Source organism: Helicoverpa zea, chromosome 8, assembly GCF_022581195.2.
Source record: "Helicoverpa zea isolate HzStark_Cry1AcR chromosome 8, ilHelZeax1.1, whole genome shotgun sequence".
Taxonomy (NCBI): Eukaryota; Metazoa; Arthropoda; class Insecta; order Lepidoptera; family Noctuidae; genus Helicoverpa; species Helicoverpa zea.
Window position 1 is genome coordinate 9,190,356 of NC_061459.1, and position 22,818 is coordinate 9,213,173.

Below are 22,818 nucleotides of genomic sequence, written 5' to 3' on the forward strand. Positions count from 1 at the left end.
GTGTGTGTAGGACCTACTTCCCGTTGACTTTTGTTGCCCTAGTGTTTAGGTGGATTCCATATTTTGGTACAGACATTTTCTCTTCATTATCATTTATTATGCCCTACAAAATTAGGTACCTACCCCACCTCTATAGTAACGACTTAGTTAGATGATTATCATTCGAACAATTTTATATCTCTAGTCTCTACCATAATTGCACACAGGTAATGCGTTAAAATCGGGCATGTTTAAATTAAAATATTAATTAATATCGTTCACACGATCTGTAGTTTTTTTTATTCAGTTCAGTGACCTCTGTTGTGTTGTGTGTGTAGTGAAGCCTGGTGTAGCTTTACCTACAACCGAAATGATTTTATATTTCAACAGATAAGATTTAATACAATAAATATTAAGTTTCAAGACATTACTCAACTGATTGAGCGATTTGAGTTACTCTTTTTTTCCTACTTGTACCGCAACATATTTATGAATGCAAAAAATTATGTAAAACAATAATGCATCCTGTTTGGAAGGTGACGCATTCATAAACTCTATGAATATGGAAATTAATTTAAATTGCTTCTATTACTTAAGTGTTTATCTGTTTATCAGAACCACCGGTCGGTCACTCCCAATTAGGGCATGCAATACCGGTTAACCGGTTTCGTTTTTACCGGTAAATCGCCCATTTTTGCGAGTTTTAAATTACCGGTAAAAATAATATGAAACCGGTAATTTACCGGTTTTTACATTTTCTGATAAAATATAGCAATTGTTCATTTAACGTCAAATCTTTGTTATGTAACCTGAATATAATGTAATGTTGCATACATTACGTATTGTAAGAGTGTTACAGATGCTGTTTTTTAGAAAAGTAAACTTGTGTGTCCTTAACTATCTCTAGGTTAGATACAAATCTTCTTTCTCATCTTAATTTATAAAATCTAAACAAATTGTATTCATTCGGTTATTCTGTTTTTCCTCATAGCTGTCAGCTCATACTAGGTACAAATGTAGCTAATGCTTATTTTACCTACTCTATGACCTTACTGAGCAAGGGCTTTTACTTCACCACCATGCGGACAGCTCTGAGGACACGGTGGAGTACACAGTCCAGGTGTGCACTGCCTGGGAAGGGTACCGCCGTGTTGTCGTCGAGGCAATAGGCAGCGGCGACCTTTCGCGTCCTTCCCTGGTTCAAGCCATGGCCGGAGCTAGAGGGAATGGGAAGCCGTCGCCCCTTCTGCGAAACAGTCATGCTCGAGAAGGAGACGGCGGAGCGACTGCGAGTAGCACCTCTCATCCCAGCCGCTGTAGTGGACCAGGAAGACACCACGGGCGCCTAGGGTCGAGAGACGACTCCCGGCCACCGTAGGCGTCGGTCTGTGGGCGGTGAGTTCGGGTGGCTCATCGTTCCACCGTCTGCATAGACAACAGACCCGTGTCAGCGGCGCACGTTGTTCCACGGGCTCCTCAGGGAGATGTCAGCAAACCCAGTGGGGCCCAGCAGGGCCAAGGCCTGCCGGGGCCGCGGGATTGTTCGAAAGAGTTACCGCTACCCTGGTCCATAAAACACCTACTAAAAACATGGGTTTTAGACAGAAAGAGTCTGTCATTTGATGATTTACCATAAAAAAGGGCTTTCCCTTCAATGAAAAATATATTTTTTACGGTAATTCTTAGCGTTTATCCCGTCTTGTGACGGGGTCGGCTTTCCGTATCTTCCTTCTTCCACTTCGCTCTATCCTCCTGAATAGACATCTTCCTCTTCGAGTTCGCAGATTTTCATGTCATTCATTACGACACTCAACCACCACGGTTTCGGCCTGCCTTTGCGCCTTTGACCGGGTATATTGAGATTGAGTATCACATTCACACTGCCGATGTCCTCAGGTGTCACTCCTTTTTACATGTCCGTACCATCGCAGCCGTTTCACTTGCATTTTGTCGGCGACATCGCGTACGGATGGTACTGACATGTTTTTTGTTACGGCCCACGACACAAAAAACGTTTACCACCTTATACTTTGCATATTTATTTAGTTTTTGCTTTAAGACTACCCAATCTTATTGTTACAATATCACATTTTAAAAAAATTACAAAAATTACCGTTTTACCGGTTTACCGGTAAAAATATTTTTATTACCGAATTTTTACCGGTAATTTTTGTTTTACCGAAATTGCATGCCCTACTCCCAATATTGACCTTTGTTTGGTATTTGAGTGCAAGATTGCTAATTTAATTTTCTCAGGCGCTAACAATCATAATATCATCTTTTATCCCCGGAAACCTGAAAACCTATGTGGTGGTACGTATATCAGAATGGCTGGTCACCATTAATTTGTTTTCAAAACGACATGGCACAAGCATTTGGTAGCAACTTTAGGCACCTGGAGGCCGTTATCTATATGTTCAGGGATAATATTGGGAATTACCGGCGGTTCTGATGGGCACTTCTATTTGTTACACTTCACGAAAACTTTTAGTGAACGCCTTTGATTTACCCTAGATTGAAATGTCAACCATTTTAAGAATTAAATTAATAAAACAATGATGATTAACAAAACTAGATGTACGCACACTGGGACGGACTGGCAATTTAATGGATGTTTTGTTTACAAAAGGACATTTAAATATATCTAGAACAAATAATAAATTCCTCTGAATTAATTGATGCCTCAGTTTTGAAGTCGATTTTCTAACACAATATTTTTAATAGATGGGGACTCACTGTGGGTGCAGCGAAAGGGAGTGTCAGAAGTCAGATTTTTACTGACCAAAACATTCCTCCTTTGTATAGCAAGGCCGCGATATTTCTTTCGAACAACTCCGCAGCCCCGACTGGCCCGAGCCACGTCGCAAGATGTCTATCTGTAAGCGACCGAAATGTGTAGACAATATGTATTATGGTTAAGGAGGTTTGAATGCATTGACTTAAAATAAAACAAAATATCTCGGTAACCACCTTTTACTTTAATGCATTGTCTTTTTCATTCTTTTATATAAAATGTTCCCTATAAATTTTACATGGTTAATAAAATAGGTTTAGTATATAACATACAGGCTAAGTCTCGCACCATTCATAAAAGTATAGGATGTCTGCTTATTATAATGCTAAAGAAAAATTAATTATATTGTACTTTATTTCTACAAAAAATACTTAAAACTATTCAAATGAACATTAGTTCTTAAGATACTAAGTATCAGAATGATAGCAAATGAATGAACGCTTAAAGCCTACGTTATTATAATAAGCAGACATCCATTATTTCATAACAGATTCAACTGATATTAAAACAAAGCTTTTCAACAACATTACGTCTAAATACCAAAAACTCAACAAAATTATTGTCATAAAAATATGTGAAACAATCGCACAGATCAAACTCGTGTAATCCGTGTTATAAACTGTAGATATTTATGAATAATGCAGGTTTCTTTTTATTACCCAGGTTTATGTCAGAATCCACCACATTAACTGGTCTCGAATATGTTAACATGTGGCAAAAAAAGTGTGAACTACATTCTGTGTTGTTTTTATTACTAAAGAATTATTATTTTAGTAGTCGTCTATATTAGAAGACAACACTATGATAAATATTCAAGGCAGACAAACATCTGGTGTCGCACTAATTTCCATAGTGACTATAGAAAGACATTGTTGTTATATTTAATGAATTAATCATGCATTTTATCTTTAATCTGAGGCGTATTTAAAAATAACTTAATGTTTAAGTCACAGTATAACATCCATAATTAATATGGAAATAAAAACAGCAGACACTGTTACACATATTATCAATTATCATTAAAAAAATCCAGATTATTATTTAGCTTTCAGAAGGTCAATAAACCAACGTTAAAACAATTCGATTGTATTTACAGACTTTTTATGTACTTCATAAAATTGAAATCGAAATATGATTATTTACTTTTTCATACTAACTCCCATAGAAAGTCATAAGTACATGATTAAGTTGATTACATTATGTATTGTTGAATAAATTGTAAAGTTTCTAAACATTTACCTATTTACTCATACAAAGATTTATGTACAATTGGCACATACATTTCAAAAATTGATTGCATTAATTATTTCATTTTATTATGTTAAAAACAACAGATGTCACATGGCACTCTTATAATTTTTCCTACAAGAAGTAAAAAATGATAAGAGATATAATTACGTTCAATAACTGCTTATTAATTATCATTTAATGTAAGTACTACATGTTTATCAAACATTCGTAAGTACACGATATATTTGGTCAATTAAATCACACATCAAAAGCGCACATTGCAGTATAAGTTCCTAATATTATAAGTCTTGGAAGACGAAATATTGGAAGATAAATTTTTGATAGCAACTGATGCCCAAATTGGAATATTTAAGTACTCAAAGTGATGGATAAAATCAGATAAATATTTAAGATAAATATTAAATATTTTATCATTTACTAAGTATATCAGTTTGCAATTTATGCAATGGTTAAGAAAATAATAACTACACAATCAATCGCGTCAGCGACTAATAAGCCATAACACTTGATATTGTGTATGTCGTCAAAACTTACCATTTTGATGAGTCAATTAGCGAATTACAATGTCAAAACAACAAAGTTCAAAATTCTAATACGAACACGTAAGTCATGTTTTCAAGTAGTAGTTAAATAGTTTATTATTCTTTCACTACGTAGTTAAATGATGTTAAAACCGGATGACATTAAAAAGTTAGTCTTTTACATATTTTTTTTTTAGATTGATGACGAACATACATGACAATTATCGAACCACAAACAATATTAATAAGTACTACTATTCGTGTACCCCGCTATTTGCGGTCAGAAATATAATTATAACACAGTACAGAGTTTATTTACCAGAAAATTCAAGAACATTAAGTCATGTTTTATAGTCATTACTACATATATAAAATAAAGCAATTAAGAAATGCAGTTCGATCCAAATGAAGTCTTATTCATCTACACATTCACTGTCTAAGAGTTAGTTAGTCATTGTCCTACAAATGTCTTGGCCCTCTCTCGCCTTCAACTCGGGCTGTCTTTAGAAGATAGATTTCCTACTGCTAAGTTACGTGTATAAATTAATATCATCTAAAAATACACACCTACAAAACTTTCCGAACTACAAACAGCCGTCTAAAAATATTAATAGTTAAAATCAATGTCTAAAAGTGACTTTCTTATTAAGTAACTAGTATATCTATAAGATGTTCCACTTTCCAAGTCACTGGTTCTAGCGATTACGTCTAAGCTTTGACACATATTATATGGAAATTTATAATGATCATTTCTATAGTTTATATGAATTAATAAATGTTCATGATTATTACCATAATTCGTTAAGCCATGCATGCAATCCAATTTATGGTAGAGAGCTAATTTTAGAGAGGTTTTTTGAAAAAATAAATTCTTTACTACGTCAATTTTGAAAGATACGTATTAGGGTATCTTTTCAATAAATTCTAAATACAAGCTCTGTATTAAAAGTGGGTAAAGTCCGCTTAGCAATATAATGTTTCCCACTGTTGTCATTTGTCATGGTAGACTTTACCCATTTAGGAAACAGTGCAGCCAAATAACTCCATTTCAAGTAACATCAGTTTCAATTTGATATGACATCGATATGGACTGAATAATTTTATATAACTTCTCGAATAAAAGATTTATTGATTTAAAATTATCTTGCTATAAAGTATAAAATTGATAGAGTTCATCAGCTGCACTGCCTATAATAATATATCTAGCAGTACAGTTTACATATTGTACTTACAAAAGCATAGCTTTTCAAACAGATATGCTATAGTGGATTACCCAGGCTACAGTGCAGTTCACGTCAAATTGTAACCCTCTGAAATCTGCTATATGACGCAACATTTTGTTCATACATTTTGATTTTCTAACTTCTGAAGGCATGTAACGTGAGCTGTTTATAATGGAGCTTCTGGAATATTCTTTGTCGTTATATTTGCACGACCTTCCTGCGTCGTGTGAAAGCGAGGGCGTACTCTATGCCCCATACGAGCACACACGACATGATGAGAGCGTTTTGTACGTGAATGCAAGTCGCGAAGCTACCGGTGTAGTCACGAACGTAACCTGGAATAAGGAGGAAAAATAGTGTAAGTAGATTATAAAGTATGAATAAAATTTTTAGGTGCACTTTATGTATATTAACGAATAGTTATGAGACTTTTCATAAGCTCACAAATATGTACAAAAAAAAATACATTGTTCAGTTTTCGGATTTCATTATTGATGATAATAACGAAATGAGTCTTATTTGAGTCTCAGTAGTTTAGAGAGCGATCTGCGTTAAAAGTCAAATATGTCAGAACAACATAACAGGACTAAAAAGGGCCTATTTTTACCTTAGCCTATTTTTTGCACACCGATTCTGTAGGATGTATTTGACTATACTTAACATAAAACACCAACATATTGTAATAACATTCTGACAAATATTTTTATTTCTTTAAGTTTATATCTATAAATATCTTACCAATAATCGGCCCAATAGCCACCACAAACACTCCCTTGCTGACCATATGTAATCCGAAGGCAGCAGGCAGCTTCTCAAGAGGACAGTACTCCGAGATAGTCAGTGTGAAGTTACTCAGACACATGCCTCGGAAGAAGCCGCAGATTGACAGCCAGATCATTAGGGGCACCCAGTCTGTTTGCTCTGCGAGTACTGAAAATAATGAAGAAGCAATGATAAATAACTTGAAATATTTTAAAATAAGTTAAGTACTTACATTTATACTTATAGATTTATCTAAATCTTAATACTGGAACCGAAAGGAAAGACCTCCCTAAACTGCACTATATTTAATTCATTTGAATTCATTTATCCCTAAAATTACACAAGACGGAATCTAAATTCAGTGATTTTAAAAATTGAAATTAAGAGTAACTTGGAACTCCAATTAGGTTGTGGTGAAAATAATTTCATCTACCCTGGACCTAAGGAGAAGTAAGCCGAGGAAAAGTAGCAAAATCGTTCACTGGTTAAATTCAATTGTACGGAAACCATAACAATATCGAATGGTATTCTCAATGTACATAAAAAATGTTACCTACATAATCGATAACCATTGTACTAGACTTATCGATTCATTTACGGCTCCATGACCTAGGCTCGTAAAACATTGTAAAGGTAATAAAGCTGATGTCACACTTTATGTTATTTCGTAAACGAATGTACGGACTAAATCAATTGCAGCTGCCCTTGCAATATAATTATATTTATGCACTCCAAGTATTCCAAGAATTGATGTTTTGTGGTCAGTACTTGAAATGAGTTCTTTAAATAACCTACAAGAGTTACTGTTTTCCTCGAACAGTTAAAACTGTGTCAATACCTCTACATAACACTGGCAGTTTCGTTTTATGTCCCGAGTTATAAGATTTGCCAGTATATTTTAAATGAGGTTGCTACAAAGTATCAAGTTTATGTATAGTAGTTTATGTACTCACCAGATCTCGTAGCCGCTAAGAAGAATGAAGAAATAAAGAATATCATTTTCTTAGAAATCGTCGTTCTGTCAAATATAGGCGGCAATATCAACCGCACTAAAATATCAGTTATGGCAGTCATGGACAGGCAAAACGCCGTATCATTCATATTGTAGCCCAAACTTCTTATAAAGAATGGAGTCAACATCCTAAATTGTAGTTCCCCGCTCCAAAAGAGCGAGAGTCCTAGTAAAAGGTTCAAAAACGACCAGTCTTTAAGTAAATCTAAGTCCATTAGAGCAATAAATCTTCTAAACCATCCCTTCTTCTTTTCTTCGGGCTCAGCTTTCTTGATTGGCTTCATTTGTATGGCATCGTCGTCTACTACCGTCTGTAAGGAACGAACGCGTGATTTAGAATTCATATAAATATGCCCTACATTATGTAGTACCGCATACACTAAAGATTTCTCTCATCTAGCTTATCTGTACAGGTTTATAGAGTAGTTTTATGTAGCAAGCAAGAATTACTCACGTCAAGATACAATTGCAAGTAACTGCCAGTGAAATCCATGTTAGAGATATTGGAAATGACGGAGACTTTTCTCTTGCGTGCCGCTTCACTCATGCTGCCGCTAGACGTCACTCGTGGCATGGCGGCAACTGACGCCGCTGTCGTAAGCCCGGGATACAGCCTGTTATTTATCTCAAACTTCTCAAACTCCTGTAAAGGCTTATCACAGGTCTTAGCCCTCGGCAAACCTATCGTCCTAACCGAAGGATGGTTCATGTTAGTGTGAGATCGCTGCTTCTTTATCTTTGGCACTGCAGGCGAAACAAGCGGATTTATTTCGAACTTATCCTCGTTTTCTTCATCACTCTCTAATATACACTCCATTTCCTGAAATGAGATTGACCTTATCAGTTTGTAAAATAAGTCGTTGAGGCACCGAATAAAATTTTATCAGCCAATAATAAAAATAAAACGTGGATGTTGCATGTACGGATGTACGTCACCCAAGTGATTAAATCAACATTTTAAGTAAACAATGTTAAAAGCGTGCAAACCAAACATGTGGTTTTTACCTTAACTGTCTGCATTTCACAGTCAACGGGTTCATCAATGAGATGTCTTTTGACGGGCTGTAGTAGACAGGAGCCCAGTACAGCGTGGAAGGCCAAAGCTCCTAGTATGACGACCGTCCATCTGAACCCGTATTCTCCTAATAAGAGCTTGACTAGCTGAGGCATCACCATCAACCCGAAGCCAGTTCCAGCCATCGACAGACCGACGGCTTGGCCACGCTTTTTAGAAAAGTAATGGTTGAGTGACACGAACGAGGATGACGATGCGAGACCCACTCCAAATCCTGGAAAGAGATTTTAAAAAGGTTATAAGCAAAGTGGTTTAATCGCATTCATGAACAGGATTTTATACATAGATCTAAAAGACTCAAGTTAATAATATGGTTATATAATTAGGAACCCTATAAAACATTTAACACCTATATCATTTTCTGCAAGGCTGGGCGACTACAATAGGTAACCCGTTACTTAGTTTGATGATTTTACTCAGTCATTTGGTTTCATGACATAATCAAGGTGCCACGACTTTTGTATGACTTTTCCACAAAAGGACATCATTGTACCTACAATGTTTGACGTTCAATCAAATAAAGATAAACAGTAATATCCGTCGTGTATTGAAACCACTTAGCTACATGCAATTTTTTCTGGTTATTTTAAAACAAATAGAGTTTTTTAAAGTAGTTGCACGTGTTCTTTCGTGGAGATAATTTTAGATCTGTTTAAGTTATGGAGACCATTGTCTTATTTATTTTTATTCATAGACATTTCCTTTGAAATTTTATTATTTTTTTACGTCTGCTTAGTGATCATCTGCCATCAATAAAGTCAACACATGTTCTGTCTGTTTTACATATAATATACACCAAACCAAAAAGATTCCACGAGGAAAACAATATGACCGTAGCGATATCCTTATTCAAATGGCAATGTCGTAATCTTTGAAGGACAGATGTCGGTCTTCGCTAATTTACGTACATAATTATGGCCACCATAGTACCAAGGTGAGATAAACAGATGCGATCAATGGAATTTTCATTGAAAGCTTCTAGTTTTAATTGGATTTATAAAGACTTTTTCCGCAAGGCAGCTGCATGCCTGCTATCTACTATTACTTATTAACTGTTATGAGTAATATGTAAGTAATTAAATAAATAATGCACAATTAATTTGTAATTGTTATTGCACCTTATAAGTGCAATATTTAATTAGTCTGCCATAACAAACGTCAATTAGTGTTTGTAAGTCATAAATTATAATCGAACATCCGTAAATAATTATAAACTGCTGAAGGAATAGGTACCAAGCTCTTATTAGTTAGGTATATGCCGTCGTTATAATAAGATGTTCATCTTATGGTTGAAGTGTGAGCCTATCAACTTAAGTAGAAATATCTAAGAAGGGCATTATGTCATGAAGCTATGATTTAATAAAAACACTATATTTTCCTGTATTAACGTCTGTCTGTCTATCGAAAACTACGGACAATATAATTAAGTTATATGGTAATTTACTACCTTATATTCGATGGGAAGGAAACTGTCTTACAATATAAATCAAACCTTGAACGATAAAAATACTGGCGTGGCGTTTGCACGTAAGTGTGTAAGAAATTAATACAGTTTTTTACCCACTAAAAGAGTTTTTTATACTTAATCATAGATTATATTGAATTGCATGATGTTGCAAAATAAATGGGACAGGCAAGTATAACGTTACTTACGTCATAACGTCCCACGGATTGCTGCGTATTGATTCAATGCAAGCGTCTTTGAGTTATGCAGGGGTAGTATTACTCAACTACATAATAATGTTATGCAGACTTCGATGGCATACTGAAGTACCTAATAGACTGTTTTGTACCGGTATTTTTACTTATATTAAAAGGTGAGCTTGCTTGTTTTGCATGGACATAATGTGGTGCCCTGAAGACGGATATAAGCTGCTTTTTATTCAGGTGCCTGACGTAATTCCTTCAAAATACCCGAGGAAATAAAATGGCAAAGTTAGGTACTGCAATAAAATGCGTTATAAAATCTGGCTACGTTACAGGAATGACGTTCAATATCTAAGTTCTTACGTCAGTAACGTGACATCAGAATCTAAGACGCGTCTACTGCAATATGCGTGAAATCGGTTACACAGCGGCAGTGTGGCTACCTTGAACATAATTTTGTGCATCATAATATACCGTACGTATTATTATGAACATAAGTAGGTACTTCAATTAAAAACCTTGTGTCTAATTATAAAAGTTACTGAAGGGACTCATGATGGACTCAGGTTTGGGGGTTGACGAATTGTCGACTTTAATTTTCTACTAAAAAGCGTTTAAAAAGTACCTCGCTTTTTAGCTCACAATAAAAGAACCGATCCTCTTTGAAGTCCAACAGAAAACAACCCAATCATTGATTTTTAAAAGTGGCAGCATTTATCACAATAAAAGCGGTTATTGACATTATAAAAATACGTAGGTCAGTTAATTGGTCAGGCTTTACAAATAGCTCGCGTAAGTAAACAATTCCAGCAACCGGGAAAGGAAATATTAATTACTTGAAATAATAATGACTCCGATTAGCAGCCACTGTGTAAATTACATGAATCGCAGATGACGTAAGAGACGGAATTTAGTAATGAAAATCGTTAGTGACCATTTACGTTACGACCCATAAAAAGGGTAAATTAGTTCGGTACTGTTTGTTTAAAGACTTGTCATAATACATTGTATTGTGTTTGCCATTTATAAATAGTACTAAGATAATAGCTGGGTTTAAAATTTTATTGTTCATGAATTAACTCGGCAGTTATCCTTCAATACTTTGTTTAGTTGTTGGTAAGTTACATAATGATGGAACAGTTCTCCGCCAACGTTTCTGTGTCTAATCCAATGTCTTTTAAAACCCTACAAAGGCAGAGCTGAGTATGTCACAGTATGAGTCAGACACCACCTAAGGCTAGCAGAATCCCTATTTAGTCACGTTCTATATTAATTTGCTTTTCTCAATGAAAGTGATACTGTATACGGAATACTTCACCTTTATTGAATCCTTATAATACGAGACGATACGTAAGCGCCATCAGAAGTCTAGCGCGTCTATTGGGAAACAGTTCAATACGATTTAGTAAATCAGGTACCAGATCCAATCATCTATGTTTCGTCACGGGTGCATATCAAATTCGTAAAAATCACTATTAATAAAGAGATGTTAGAATTTTATAATCTGCGTAAGGTATCGATAAAATTACTGAAATACTCAATATTTGAAAAGTTGAACTACACAAAAAAGGTGCGGTAAAATAATCTTTCCTTGAATTTAAACATCAAACTCTACTTAGTTTCAACTCACCAGATAGTCATAAATGTTGGTAATGGAGGTGTGTAGTGTAGTACTAAAAGATATGATGGAGTGCCAAGTATGTGAAAGCATGTCCAAGATGTCGTAGAGAGATTAGGAAAGCTGACCTCGCCACCCGTGTGGGATAGGTACATCAGAAAGCTAAATAGAAGACGTAAATAAAATTCTGAAGTCTCTAAACTAAAAAATATCACGATTATCTATGAAAAAGCAAAGATGTACCTAAGTAATTATTACCAACATTAAGATTAATGTAATCAACGAGGTTATTGAAACGATTTAGGACACGTGAGACGCATGAGTCGAGCCCATTTAGTGAAATGATAAAGGAAAACTTCCGAGAAACCTTCAAGAGGCTTAAGGTTATAATAATAAGCTCGGTGTAAAGTGTAATACCCTGCCATTTGCGGTAAATTGCTTGTAAAACGCTTTAATAGAAGAAATAGATTTCACCGTCTCGAGGTATACGTAAAGGATCAAAAGAATATTAGGTACAAAACCGAGAACAAATTATTTATTTTGATGTTTAGAGAACAGTTCAGTTTCTCTTCTGTGAAGCAAAACAGACAACATCTAAACAATATGATTACCTTCAGACGCACGCAATACCTTCATCTTAATTATTTATGAGTTATGATTATGAATCAAGTAGGTAACCCAAATCGGCTATGAATATCAATGAATTATCATTTATTCAAATTATTCACTCTACCTTGTTCAAAACAGACAAAAAGTGGTAAATAGGTGTAGAACACGTTTTATTAAATTATACAAAAACTCACCTCCCAAAATACTGTAAGTAGCTATGATGTGGCCCATGCTGGCTGCTGGTGCGGTGAACAGCAAACCCAGAGCGCATATTGTGGATCCCACGAAGCAAACCTTCCGGTAGGAGAAGGTCTTTATCACGGGCCCCACGAAGAAGCCAGAGAAGTTAACCACAGAGTCTAGAGTACTCGCGATGACTGAAGCCCCCGTTGTGTGGACGCCGAGATCATCTAGCAAGTCTTTGAACAGCAGACCGAAGGACGGCTCTAGAGAACGCGTCGAGAACTGAAAACAGAAATTGTTGTGTTTCAGGTTTCGAAATCGCAATCCTTAAGTAGGTCTATAATATTTTCCTCATAAGGTTGATCTGGAGTTGAGATACATGGATAGGAGGTACATGGTAGATACAATTTTTTTGCTGTAAGGTTACAGGAAAGACGATTACCTATTTTAAAATACTTAGGTGCGGCTAGTAAAGGCGTGAGCATATTTACACTCCATATTCAACTCAAACATCATTCATCGCACAAACAACTTTTGTTAACTGTGCTTTTTCAGTTTCATCTTTGACATTTTCTGGACGATATTGAATTTTGATTTTTCTTTTTGCACGTGACTTTTAAATATTTACAAAAACGTGGACGAAAGGAAGCACGTGTAACACTGTACCATCTATAATAAATTTTCAAGTCTAGTGAGTTCAAGGTCGGAATACACACTTCATTACGATATCAGAAACTCGTTCAATCAAAAATTATTTTTATTCTCTTGCCGAGTATCTACAGTCTCAAGATTTTGCCATGCCGAAAATCGTCTGAGAAATAAAAAATCTCAATATTTAAAAACTATATGGACAGAATCTTATTTACATTAATTATGATAACAACTACTAAACGTACTCAAAAGGAAACAGTTAACATGTTCCGTAAAGAATAAACTAGGATAATGAAGGTAACCTGTCTCAGAAAGGCGAGTAAGTAAATACGGAAAAAGAATTTTCGTATTGCTGATGTAATAAAACGGTCGTAAAAGGCATATTGGTTGGCTGCCTAAGTGGTTTACGCCGTCGCTATCGAAAGTATCGCTTACGGATCAATGGAAATTGAATATGTGAAGACTGAGCAACAAAATAATAGAAGATAGCTAGATCTTCCAGAGTTCAACACAATCAGTCGATCAGTAATTGTGTCAACAGTAGGAGAGCATGTGACTAGTTAGGCAATCATAATTATTGTGTCGAGAGTCGAGTCTTCGAGATCTTGTCACGTACGCATTGCAGTGCCCTTCAATAACCATCTGACGTCCATATCCATATTTTCAAGATTTATAAAGCGACGTTGGCAATGTTACGGAGCGATTTTATACGTGCTTTCAAAGCACTAATTTAAAATAAGTAATTTAATTATGTTTTTCATCGTTTCGACAATGGGCACTTGAAATATACCAACGCATATGCAGCAGTATTACAGGCTGACAATGGGCAATGCAATTATGCTTAAAACCTATTGTTAACTAAACAAATAAAAACACTTGGACAACACGTATTCCCCCGGACAGGAACAGGGATTACATTCGCAGTCTTTATTTCAAGTTTATTTAAGGATCATGAATCAATTAAGTAGTTTGTTTGTGGCTTATTTAAAGGCTGTCAAAATGTTCGCTCGTCAAAAAAATTTACAATTTAATTAAATACTGCAATTGAGTAGGTCACACGCAATCCTTGTTTTCCCTAATAAAAATATTTATAAACTTAATGAATTTGTTTTTATCGTACACCAAAGAATCGAAAGAGTAAGACCAAAAGTAAAAAGCCTTTCACAATACTGCACTTGTTTTAATGACTTCGTATGAACCGGGTAAACTGATAATGAATTAAGTACACGAATTTGACGTATCAAGCACCAGACAATTGTAGGTAATCGCGTACACATATGCGCGAGAGACGGTTATTGACCTTTGGAATTCGCTTTGTCGGTATAGACAAATCGACTGCAAGCAAGCAATACCTCCTATCTGACTCCGGGTGGATTTTAAAGGGGAACAATAAAACTTAATAAAATCCTTATTCCGAGGAAGGTATAATGAGATACTGAAAATCCAAGTTTTCTTTTTCTAAGCATAGTATTGATTAATAAAGTTTTTTGTTTTTATTTTGAATCTAAAGGTAGTTTATGGTAGATACAAGTTTTTTGGTTTTTTGAAACAAAAATGTCAGATAGGAGGTATTGCTTGCTTGCAGTCGAAATGCAGAAATGAATGTAACTACGAGAAAAGATAAAGATTTATCTACATAGAATTGTTAGGAAACTGTTATTGACTATAAATATTTTGAGAAAAACTCCAAGTCGTTGAACTGAAACGCAAAACTGTTGTATGGATATCCCCAAAGTTTTCCTTCTCATTTATGTCCTTCGTTGAGTTCAAAAGGCTTTTGACTTTATTGATCCATCAGTAACAATAACCGATAGGTGCTGTTATCAACCAATGATATGTAGGGTCCACTTTGTTAAAAACCGTTTGAAACTACCAAAACAGTAAGTTTTGCCTCCTATTAGTGCTTACCTAATTTCGAGCTACCTAATGTGTTTTTTCTAGGTAAACTATAAAGACATGTCACTGGTTGATAGTACGTTAATTATAAACTTTTCTTGAAACTCACATTAACTAAACTGACTCCTAAGCAGACCATCCACGCCCACCCTCCATCAGGGGCCACCTTCTTCGTTGCCGGTGGCTTTTTTGGCTCTAGGCCTTTGCTCTTCTCCACAGTCATTTTCAGCCTTTGTCACCTAGCCTGCAACAAAGAGATTGTCAAAGGTTAGTAATGCATCGATTTTGTTCGCTTTGTGTTCACGCCCAGATATGGGCAGTGCTCGTTCAGTAGCAGCAGGCAAACAGACACTCATTATTCATTGTGCAATTTATTTCAACATCCAATCCAAATACAATTACCTATATGACATCCTCATAAGTTCATAGCCATATAATGAGCTGTGGATTTTCCAAAATTATGTACATAAATGCAATAAGTGTTAGGTAAATGTTAAACAAGCAGTCAAAGATTTGACATCTATATAGATACGTAGGTATATCATGTCCAAATAACTCATTATCACAAATCAATTCATGCTGTCCAGTCCCACTTATTTTCACAAGTATCGTGTCATGTTTGATTAAACGGCAACTCTCTATCACAATCAAATTAAGTGTCGATGTTTAGACTCATCGCGGCACGACGAGTTATCAGTACAGCGCAGCGATAGCATGTGTTTTGATTTGATTGCCGGCCGGCCGCCACAGCCCGGCAACCAAACAATAAACATAAAATATAACTTGAGCTTCATGAGAAAAAGGACCACGAAGTCAGCACGTGCTACTGCGACCCACTCACTCAGTCACCACGTGCAACGCCTTCGGCCGCCACACGCTAACTTCATGTTACGAGAGAGACAAAATTTACAACGATTACACGCGGTATTTATAATCATACACTAATAACAATACCTACTTAAATATTTGTTTGGTCAAATATCACAGTTTATTCACATCCATATTTATAAAATACGCAAAACCAGATATTATGACAATACTATATGCTGTTGCTAAGTTCAAAACTTAACTGAGAGTGTGAATTTCCACAACCATACCCAGTAAGGTTCTTGGAAATGGTGATTGAGATGAACAACGTGATACTATTAAAAAAACATTCCATTACATTGAATTAAGTTCTTGTGTACACTACGTGCATTGTTGATGAAGCAAAACGGGGTAGACCTTGAGGTTCACAAAACAACATTTCAAACACCAAATTCGATTCAGAATTTCACCAAACGTCGCGTAATACATACAGAATGCAAAACAAAGGCAGACGACCATGAGTGTCAACATACGTGCTCCATAACTTAATGCAAGATCCAATAATTTTAGAAAAGTGATTGTCACTTCAGTTTAATAGGAACATAAACAACATTTTGCAAGATAACAGACTTTCGACGTACATGACAAAACTGTTGTCTGATGTTATTGGATACATTGTTTTTAATTACACAACGTGGATTTTATTATCATTTTCACCTACATTATTACAATGACAACAAAAAAACACAAATCTGCTTAGCTATGTTTAGTTTTACAGTACGAATTTGTCAAGATAGACCATAAGGTACGCAAGGAGAGTTCACCGTGGATCTCCGTTTTAAGGGGCAAGTTTGGTGGTCACGGCTGTCATTTGAGTTGGATCATTGTGATCTTTGGCAGTCGAAACAGATCAACAGGCTTTATATCGGCTTGCCCAGGTAACCATGCTTGGAGAAGGTCAAGCGGTGAGGAGCATTATCAGGCATGGAGGACAGGCAGCCACTACACATTAAGCACGGGCTCAGCAGAATCCTCTTGTCTCGTGAAATGGCTGGGTAGGCGATGAAGACGCTCAGTGTGCATAAAATAAAATAATGTACTGAACACATTACAGTACCTCATTTACAAACCTAGTTTTCAGACTATTACATGGAGGAAATGTACCAACAACCTAGTGACTTGACACGAAAACTAAAAGCATTAAGGATAAAGACTATTTGAAGCATATTTTAGAACAGTTTAGGGACGGGTTAAAATAGATTTCACGATCCCATATACCTACATCCAACGCTGACCTCGCATTGATATAAGTACGTCGCCGAACTCAACAAACATATGAAATGTTAAACTACTTATAATCTGCCACACGTGAACAAACAAGTCTTATCTTAATATATTATTATTAGCTTAATTCAAAAAGAATACGGACACTATATTACTATTAAGTACATTTATTTTAGCCTATCCTGAAAAATCTTGATTGTAGTTCCTCGCCTTTGACTTCCTCGGAACATTATTCTCGGCTCGGAACAATATCATAAGCTATCAAATAATTTATTCGTCTGATGACATAATAATGGACAATATATTGTCACAATACGACCAGTTACAGAAATTATATTATTCATATCAAGAATTCCGATGTCATGTCTGGTAATAAAATATAGTGCAATATGAAAAGAATCATGGAAGAGTGGTATTTAGGCCAATATCTCAGAAATTTAATTAAAAACATGCCAAAACGTCAATGATAAAATTGATGTACCAACATAATACAACACAGACAAGACAAAAGCCATACAAAATTTCCATTAAATGATTGAATTGAGAGCAAATAATGTTAAGAATATAGGACCTTGTACTTGAGCACAAACATATTTTAGCATGTGAAGTTACGTAACGATTGCTATAAGGAACAAAAAACTGCCCGTACAACTTGTGGCAGCAGGACGATAACCCAGTGTTGGCAAAAAACAAAAGCGAAACATGGCATGCTTCTAAACTGTTATTTAAGATATCGTTTAATATTCAACACTATTGGCTATGTATAGATTAAGTAGGTATGACAATTCCAATCAGAAATTTGATTATGACCAGCAATGTTGAACACCATTACATATGCAAGAAAAATACTTAAAAAATCTGAGAACCCAAAAAAACTATTTTGACACACATTGTGTGACAGTAACATGAATTTACTCATCGCAGAGAATATGTACATTTTCTTTTTACCATAGGAATACTAAGTTCATTTGTTTTGCTAATCACTCTGACAAAATCTCGGTCAATTGGCTACTTACGTTGTCCTATCTATAAGGTTACAATACTGAAGCATTTTATCAATGCCGATAATATGATTTTTATTGCAAAAGAACAATCACGTTGAATTATCTTTACTGTTTGTTAGATAAGGTTTTCTTTCTGTAACACATAGTAGGTAATATCGGTAACTTGGGCAAGCTATGGAAATGCTCATTCAATGAGCTCCACTATAGGGATTCAAAAAGTAAAGACCTTGGTGCGCTCCGAAATGGCTCGGAATTTCCTCATGTCATTGACTTGTTACACAATGAGAATATTAACAAGACAATTAGCAAACTACCGTAGCCTGAAGAATTGTCAATATTTAAATCTGGAGACATGATGTTTCTCGTTCTGAAATACAAGAAAACCTAGTAGAAAAATGGAAGAAATCGTTTATCCATCTCCTGTCTAAAAAGAGGACAAGTCGACATTTGAAAATATGGGAATGTAGGTGATTAACCTTATTGTTTTAATTAAGACTTGTTCAGGTCAGATTTTAATCTAGCTTATCAGATACAACTCAAAACTGATCTGATCGTTTGATTTCCGCGACCTCATTACTATACAACATTAGACTGATCATCAGATAGATGATTAGCTATAAAACTACCGTACAAGTTGGTATTGATTGGTAATTAACTGAATTTATTTACTGCCTGTTATAATTACAAAACCTGTTATTTTTAATCAATGGTGCTTTGTATTTCTATAGTTCGGCCATTCAGAGAATGCGTTCCTGACACGTCGCGATTGAACTGACGACGTAACTACATTCATTGATTATTGATATAATAATGTTGTTTTAATGCTCCTCAATTGTTAAAACGGTAAACAACCAGCAAAAATATTTTTATCGTAACTGCAACGCCATTGCAAAGTTACGTCGTCAGTTCAATCGCGACGTGTCAGGAACGCATTCTCTGAATGGCCGAACTATAATGGACTATTTTTAGCTAGGACCGTCGCGGGTTCTAATTTATATTTAAATCTCGCCGGTTTTATTTGTTAACTGTTTAAAAAAATAGTTTTCATCATTTGCAAGCTTTTCTTAACCAGTTGGCAACAATATCCACGGGTGACGGTCTTCATGAAACGGTTAGTCGCTTCAACGTGAAACTAAATATTCTATACTCACAACTAGGTATTTAATTAATAGTTTAGATAACCTAGATAGCACCTCTAAGTACGAGGCTATAAACGTTAACACCGTCCATGTAATATGAGGAGCGTCTCCAAGGAGGATGGTGAACGTTGAAACATCTACACCATTAAACACACATTTTTTAAATATGGAAGCATAATAATCTACTAATTCAGATCCTCATTTTAACAATGCACGCGGTTACCTACTCAAATCTGGACTTTGTGCTTAATAATAGAATCTGCTTTCAAAGATTGCTGCGTTGATTGACGGAAGAACATAAACAAAACTGTCCCAAAAAAAATAGTTTCATCTGTTAGCATGTTCGGGCGTACTTTTCACTTACTTTTAGATAGGTAGGTATATCGATCACCGGTATTTGCAAAAAAGTACAGACTATTGAGGACATTAACGCAGTGTACGTAGTCGATCTAGGACTCACAGTTTCTAGTGACTTTCTCTTAATGTCGCATCAGCACAGATGGATTGCATACGTCTAACACTTGGGATTTCTTTCGGAAACGCAAAAGTATTGTTACTTAGTTCTCTACACGAGACCGTACAAGACCTCTCGCACGTATACTTTTGCGAGTATCGTGACTCATTGCTTTTTGTTATATTCTGGCCAAAAAAAACTGCTAAGAATAAATAACGATCAGATTATGAGGGCAATGTACGTATAACTATGCACTAAAAACTCCAACTAATATGCATTACTAACTTATATGTACTTAGTACTTACTTTACCCATAATTCAAATAATGATTGCACAAAAGTAATAAATTCTATGTATTACGGACTTTAAAATAATGGGAATGCGGAATGGGATATTACAGAATGAAAAAAAAATGGGATGCATCAGTGCCTCAGCAGCCTTGAAAATACTGGCAAGTTCGCTTTCATTGAAAAATGAAATGAATATTTAATTGGGCAATCCATAATTTTTTATTGTTTAAAATTATAATGTGGAGAACCCCGATCAGCTGACAGGAAAGTTAAGGCAACACATGAATGATAAGTTCAGTGATTGCTTTCTGTGGGTTTCCCTGTTCAGATATCAATCAATTTAGCGAATTAAGCATGGAAACATAATTAATTTATAAATAATATCATAGATTACTGGGAAGCGTTTGCTCAAACAAAATATATATTTAATGCTTTTATCACATACTAATTACAGGTCGCTATTAAAAATATTTTCACTTATTGGAAGAAACACCTTTTATTCTGCTGCGAAAACTTTATTATTTTGCACATTAACAAGTTAACATAAACTTGAGTGGTGTTAAAAATGAAACCTGTTTGGTTTCTCAAAATTATAATTTGATTTATTAATTCAGTATAAACAGCTGGCAATATGACATTAGGGACAGTAGTCATTATAATTTATAATTTTATGTTTATACACAATGGATCACATAAAATTAATTCAAAGAGCATTGATATTTTAACATTGAGTTTGCATCAGAATTTGAAGTTATCTTTAAATATTGTATCTAATCAAAATTTAGTCTTTGTATGTCGCCTGTTAAGCCATACTCTAGTATTTTCTTTATTCTATTTGAACTGCACTCATTACAGTCATTACATTAATTAATAATGCAGATGAGTCATTTGTTGCCCTACCAGACATACAAACATCTGGAAACTGATCAATATTTTTTATTTACCACTTTTGTAAATAATTAATTAAACCAAAGGTAAATAATATTTAATTTACCATTGGTTTAATTAAACAATTTTACCTGAAATTCCTTTTTCTTTGTTTTGGAAAACAATAAATAGAATAGCCATAGAAACGATGGATGACAAAATAACTAAGTATGATTTTCATGACCGTAAGAGTTATCCCATTCCCGTTCAAAAAAGTTCAATTAACTTCAGACAATAATCGAAATAGAATATCAGAAAATCTAAATGAGTCTAGGGTTTCCTTCTTTGTATGAAAGGGTGTCTAAATGTGACAAAGGAACTAATCAAACAAAAGAAGGTAGTGCTTGTATGCAATGCCAGGATTTAGTAAAATGCTGACAGTACCGTATTCCTTAGAGACTGGTTTGATAAAAAGTCTGAGTGTTGAGTGAGGAATAAAATACTAGTGAAAAAATTTAACTTTTTACACTTCTAATTACCTATTTTAAGTATTGCACGCACATTTTAAGAGATACTTTTCTTCAAAGTTCTCACAACTTGAAGGCAACTGTAGTAGTAATAATAAAATTATGCAATGACAACTGAGCTGCATTGATTTCATGATGTTTAACTCAATCAAGTCAAATAAAAATTTTGCTATAAGTTTTACCCACACTGTATAAATAATACATTTCAAAGTATGGACAGAGGGTCGACACAATGCTTTGACGCAAAATATCGTCACAATGAAGAAGATACACACTCCTGATTTTTCTTTGAAACTTCCTAATTTTTTTAGGAAGTAGGCAGCCAGCAATAAAGGTCAAGGGATCCTTATATCCCATTTGTGAAAGAAGGGCACTTACCGTTCCGAAAATAATTTCCATAAAGTCTCTTCAAAATTGCAGCGTTAACATAACACCTTCTACAAGTTTATAAAAACAAAGAATTTCACTTGTTTCAACTTCGTGTTCTAAAACCAAATAAAATAAGTACGATACTTGACGGAAAAACTTAAAGTTATGTACTAAATTACTTGTTATGTTAGATTAAATAAACTTGTAAGATCGTCAGTTAATTAATAAATCAGAAACACAATTTTATAACCTAGGTAACGCAACACTTATTTTTCTAAAACAAAACAATCTGTCCGTCTTTCTACTAACGACGACCTACCATCACTTTTCTCACATTTGTGTATTAGACTATGTGTATGTAGTATAGTGGCTATAGTGTATCACATAAGTACAGAATGTATCTGTGTACGTTAACTATTAAGTGTGAGTGTTGTACATACAAGGTACTATTACATACACATGGTATAACCCGGCTCACAAATTGAGGCCCTCAAAATTAAACTTAAAGCTATGAATAACTGGTTAAAGTATTTAAACTCTCAATCATCATGAGTTTGTTGTTTCACTTTGTCCATAAACCCGAGTATTTAATATTAAACTTGTTAAGAAAAACAACAAAAATAGTTAACAAAATAAATACAACGAACGTTGCGACTATAAGTCATTATTTGCAAATAAATTGAAACCTTTTATATCATTAAAACCTGTTAACATATGTATAATTATAATTTCTGTTTAGTTAAAAAATATATTTATTATTTATCTATTCGGGGCACCCATTATACTCAGTTGCTGACCATAGACAAAACAGACATAGACTAAAAACGATTGTTTCCTTTTCAACTTTCAACAATTC

General features: G+C 34.8%; 1 protein-coding gene and 1 long non-coding RNA gene across 3 annotated transcripts; one reads left to right on the forward strand and one right to left on the reverse strand.

The window, feature by feature from the left end:
* Nucleotides 1–2,936: 2,936 nt before the first annotated feature.
* Nucleotides 2,937–22,325, reverse strand: LOC124632343. 2 transcript variants are annotated; one of them, XM_047167141.1, is made up of 8 exons: nucleotides 21,972–22,325; nucleotides 15,331–15,465; nucleotides 12,686–12,956; nucleotides 8,548–8,831; nucleotides 7,997–8,362; nucleotides 7,484–7,853; nucleotides 6,507–6,698; nucleotides 2,937–6,103 (listed from the first exon to the last, which is right to left on the reverse strand). In XM_047167141.1, the coding sequence occupies exons 2-8, from the start codon at nucleotides 15,442–15,444 to the stop codon at nucleotides 5,967–5,969; spliced, it is 1,734 nt and encodes a 577-aa protein (XP_047023097.1). In that variant the 5' UTR covers nucleotides 15,445–15,465; nucleotides 21,972–22,325; the 3' UTR covers nucleotides 2,937–5,966. The 2 variants fall into 2 exon arrangements, with proteins under 2 accessions (XP_047023097.1, XP_047023098.1); XM_047167142.1 differs by lacking the exon at nucleotides 21,972–22,325 and adding an exon at nucleotides 15,819–15,949.
* LOC124632344 lies at nucleotides 16,059–17,136 on the forward strand. Its single transcript, XR_006984612.1, has 2 exons — nucleotides 16,059–16,145; nucleotides 16,967–17,136. It is a non-coding gene; the product is annotated as an uncharacterized LOC124632344 (long non-coding RNA).
* Nucleotides 22,326–22,818: the final 493 nt, after the last annotated feature.

Excerpts from the sequence above, each read along its gene's own strand:
- LOC124632343 (XM_047167141.1), bottom strand. The coding sequence starts at position 15,444 with ATGACTGTGGAGAAGAGCAAAGGCCTAGAGCCAAAAAAGCCACCGGCA. Across the intron at positions 12,957-15,330 it reads TAGGAGTCAGTTTAGTTAAT|TTCTCGACGCGTTCTCTAGA; the intron begins GTGAGTTTCAAG and ends TTCTGTTTTCAG. Across the intron at positions 6,104-6,506 it reads GGCTATTGGGCCGATTATTG|GTTACGTTCGTGACTACACC; the intron begins GTAAGATATTTA and ends TCCTTATTCCAG.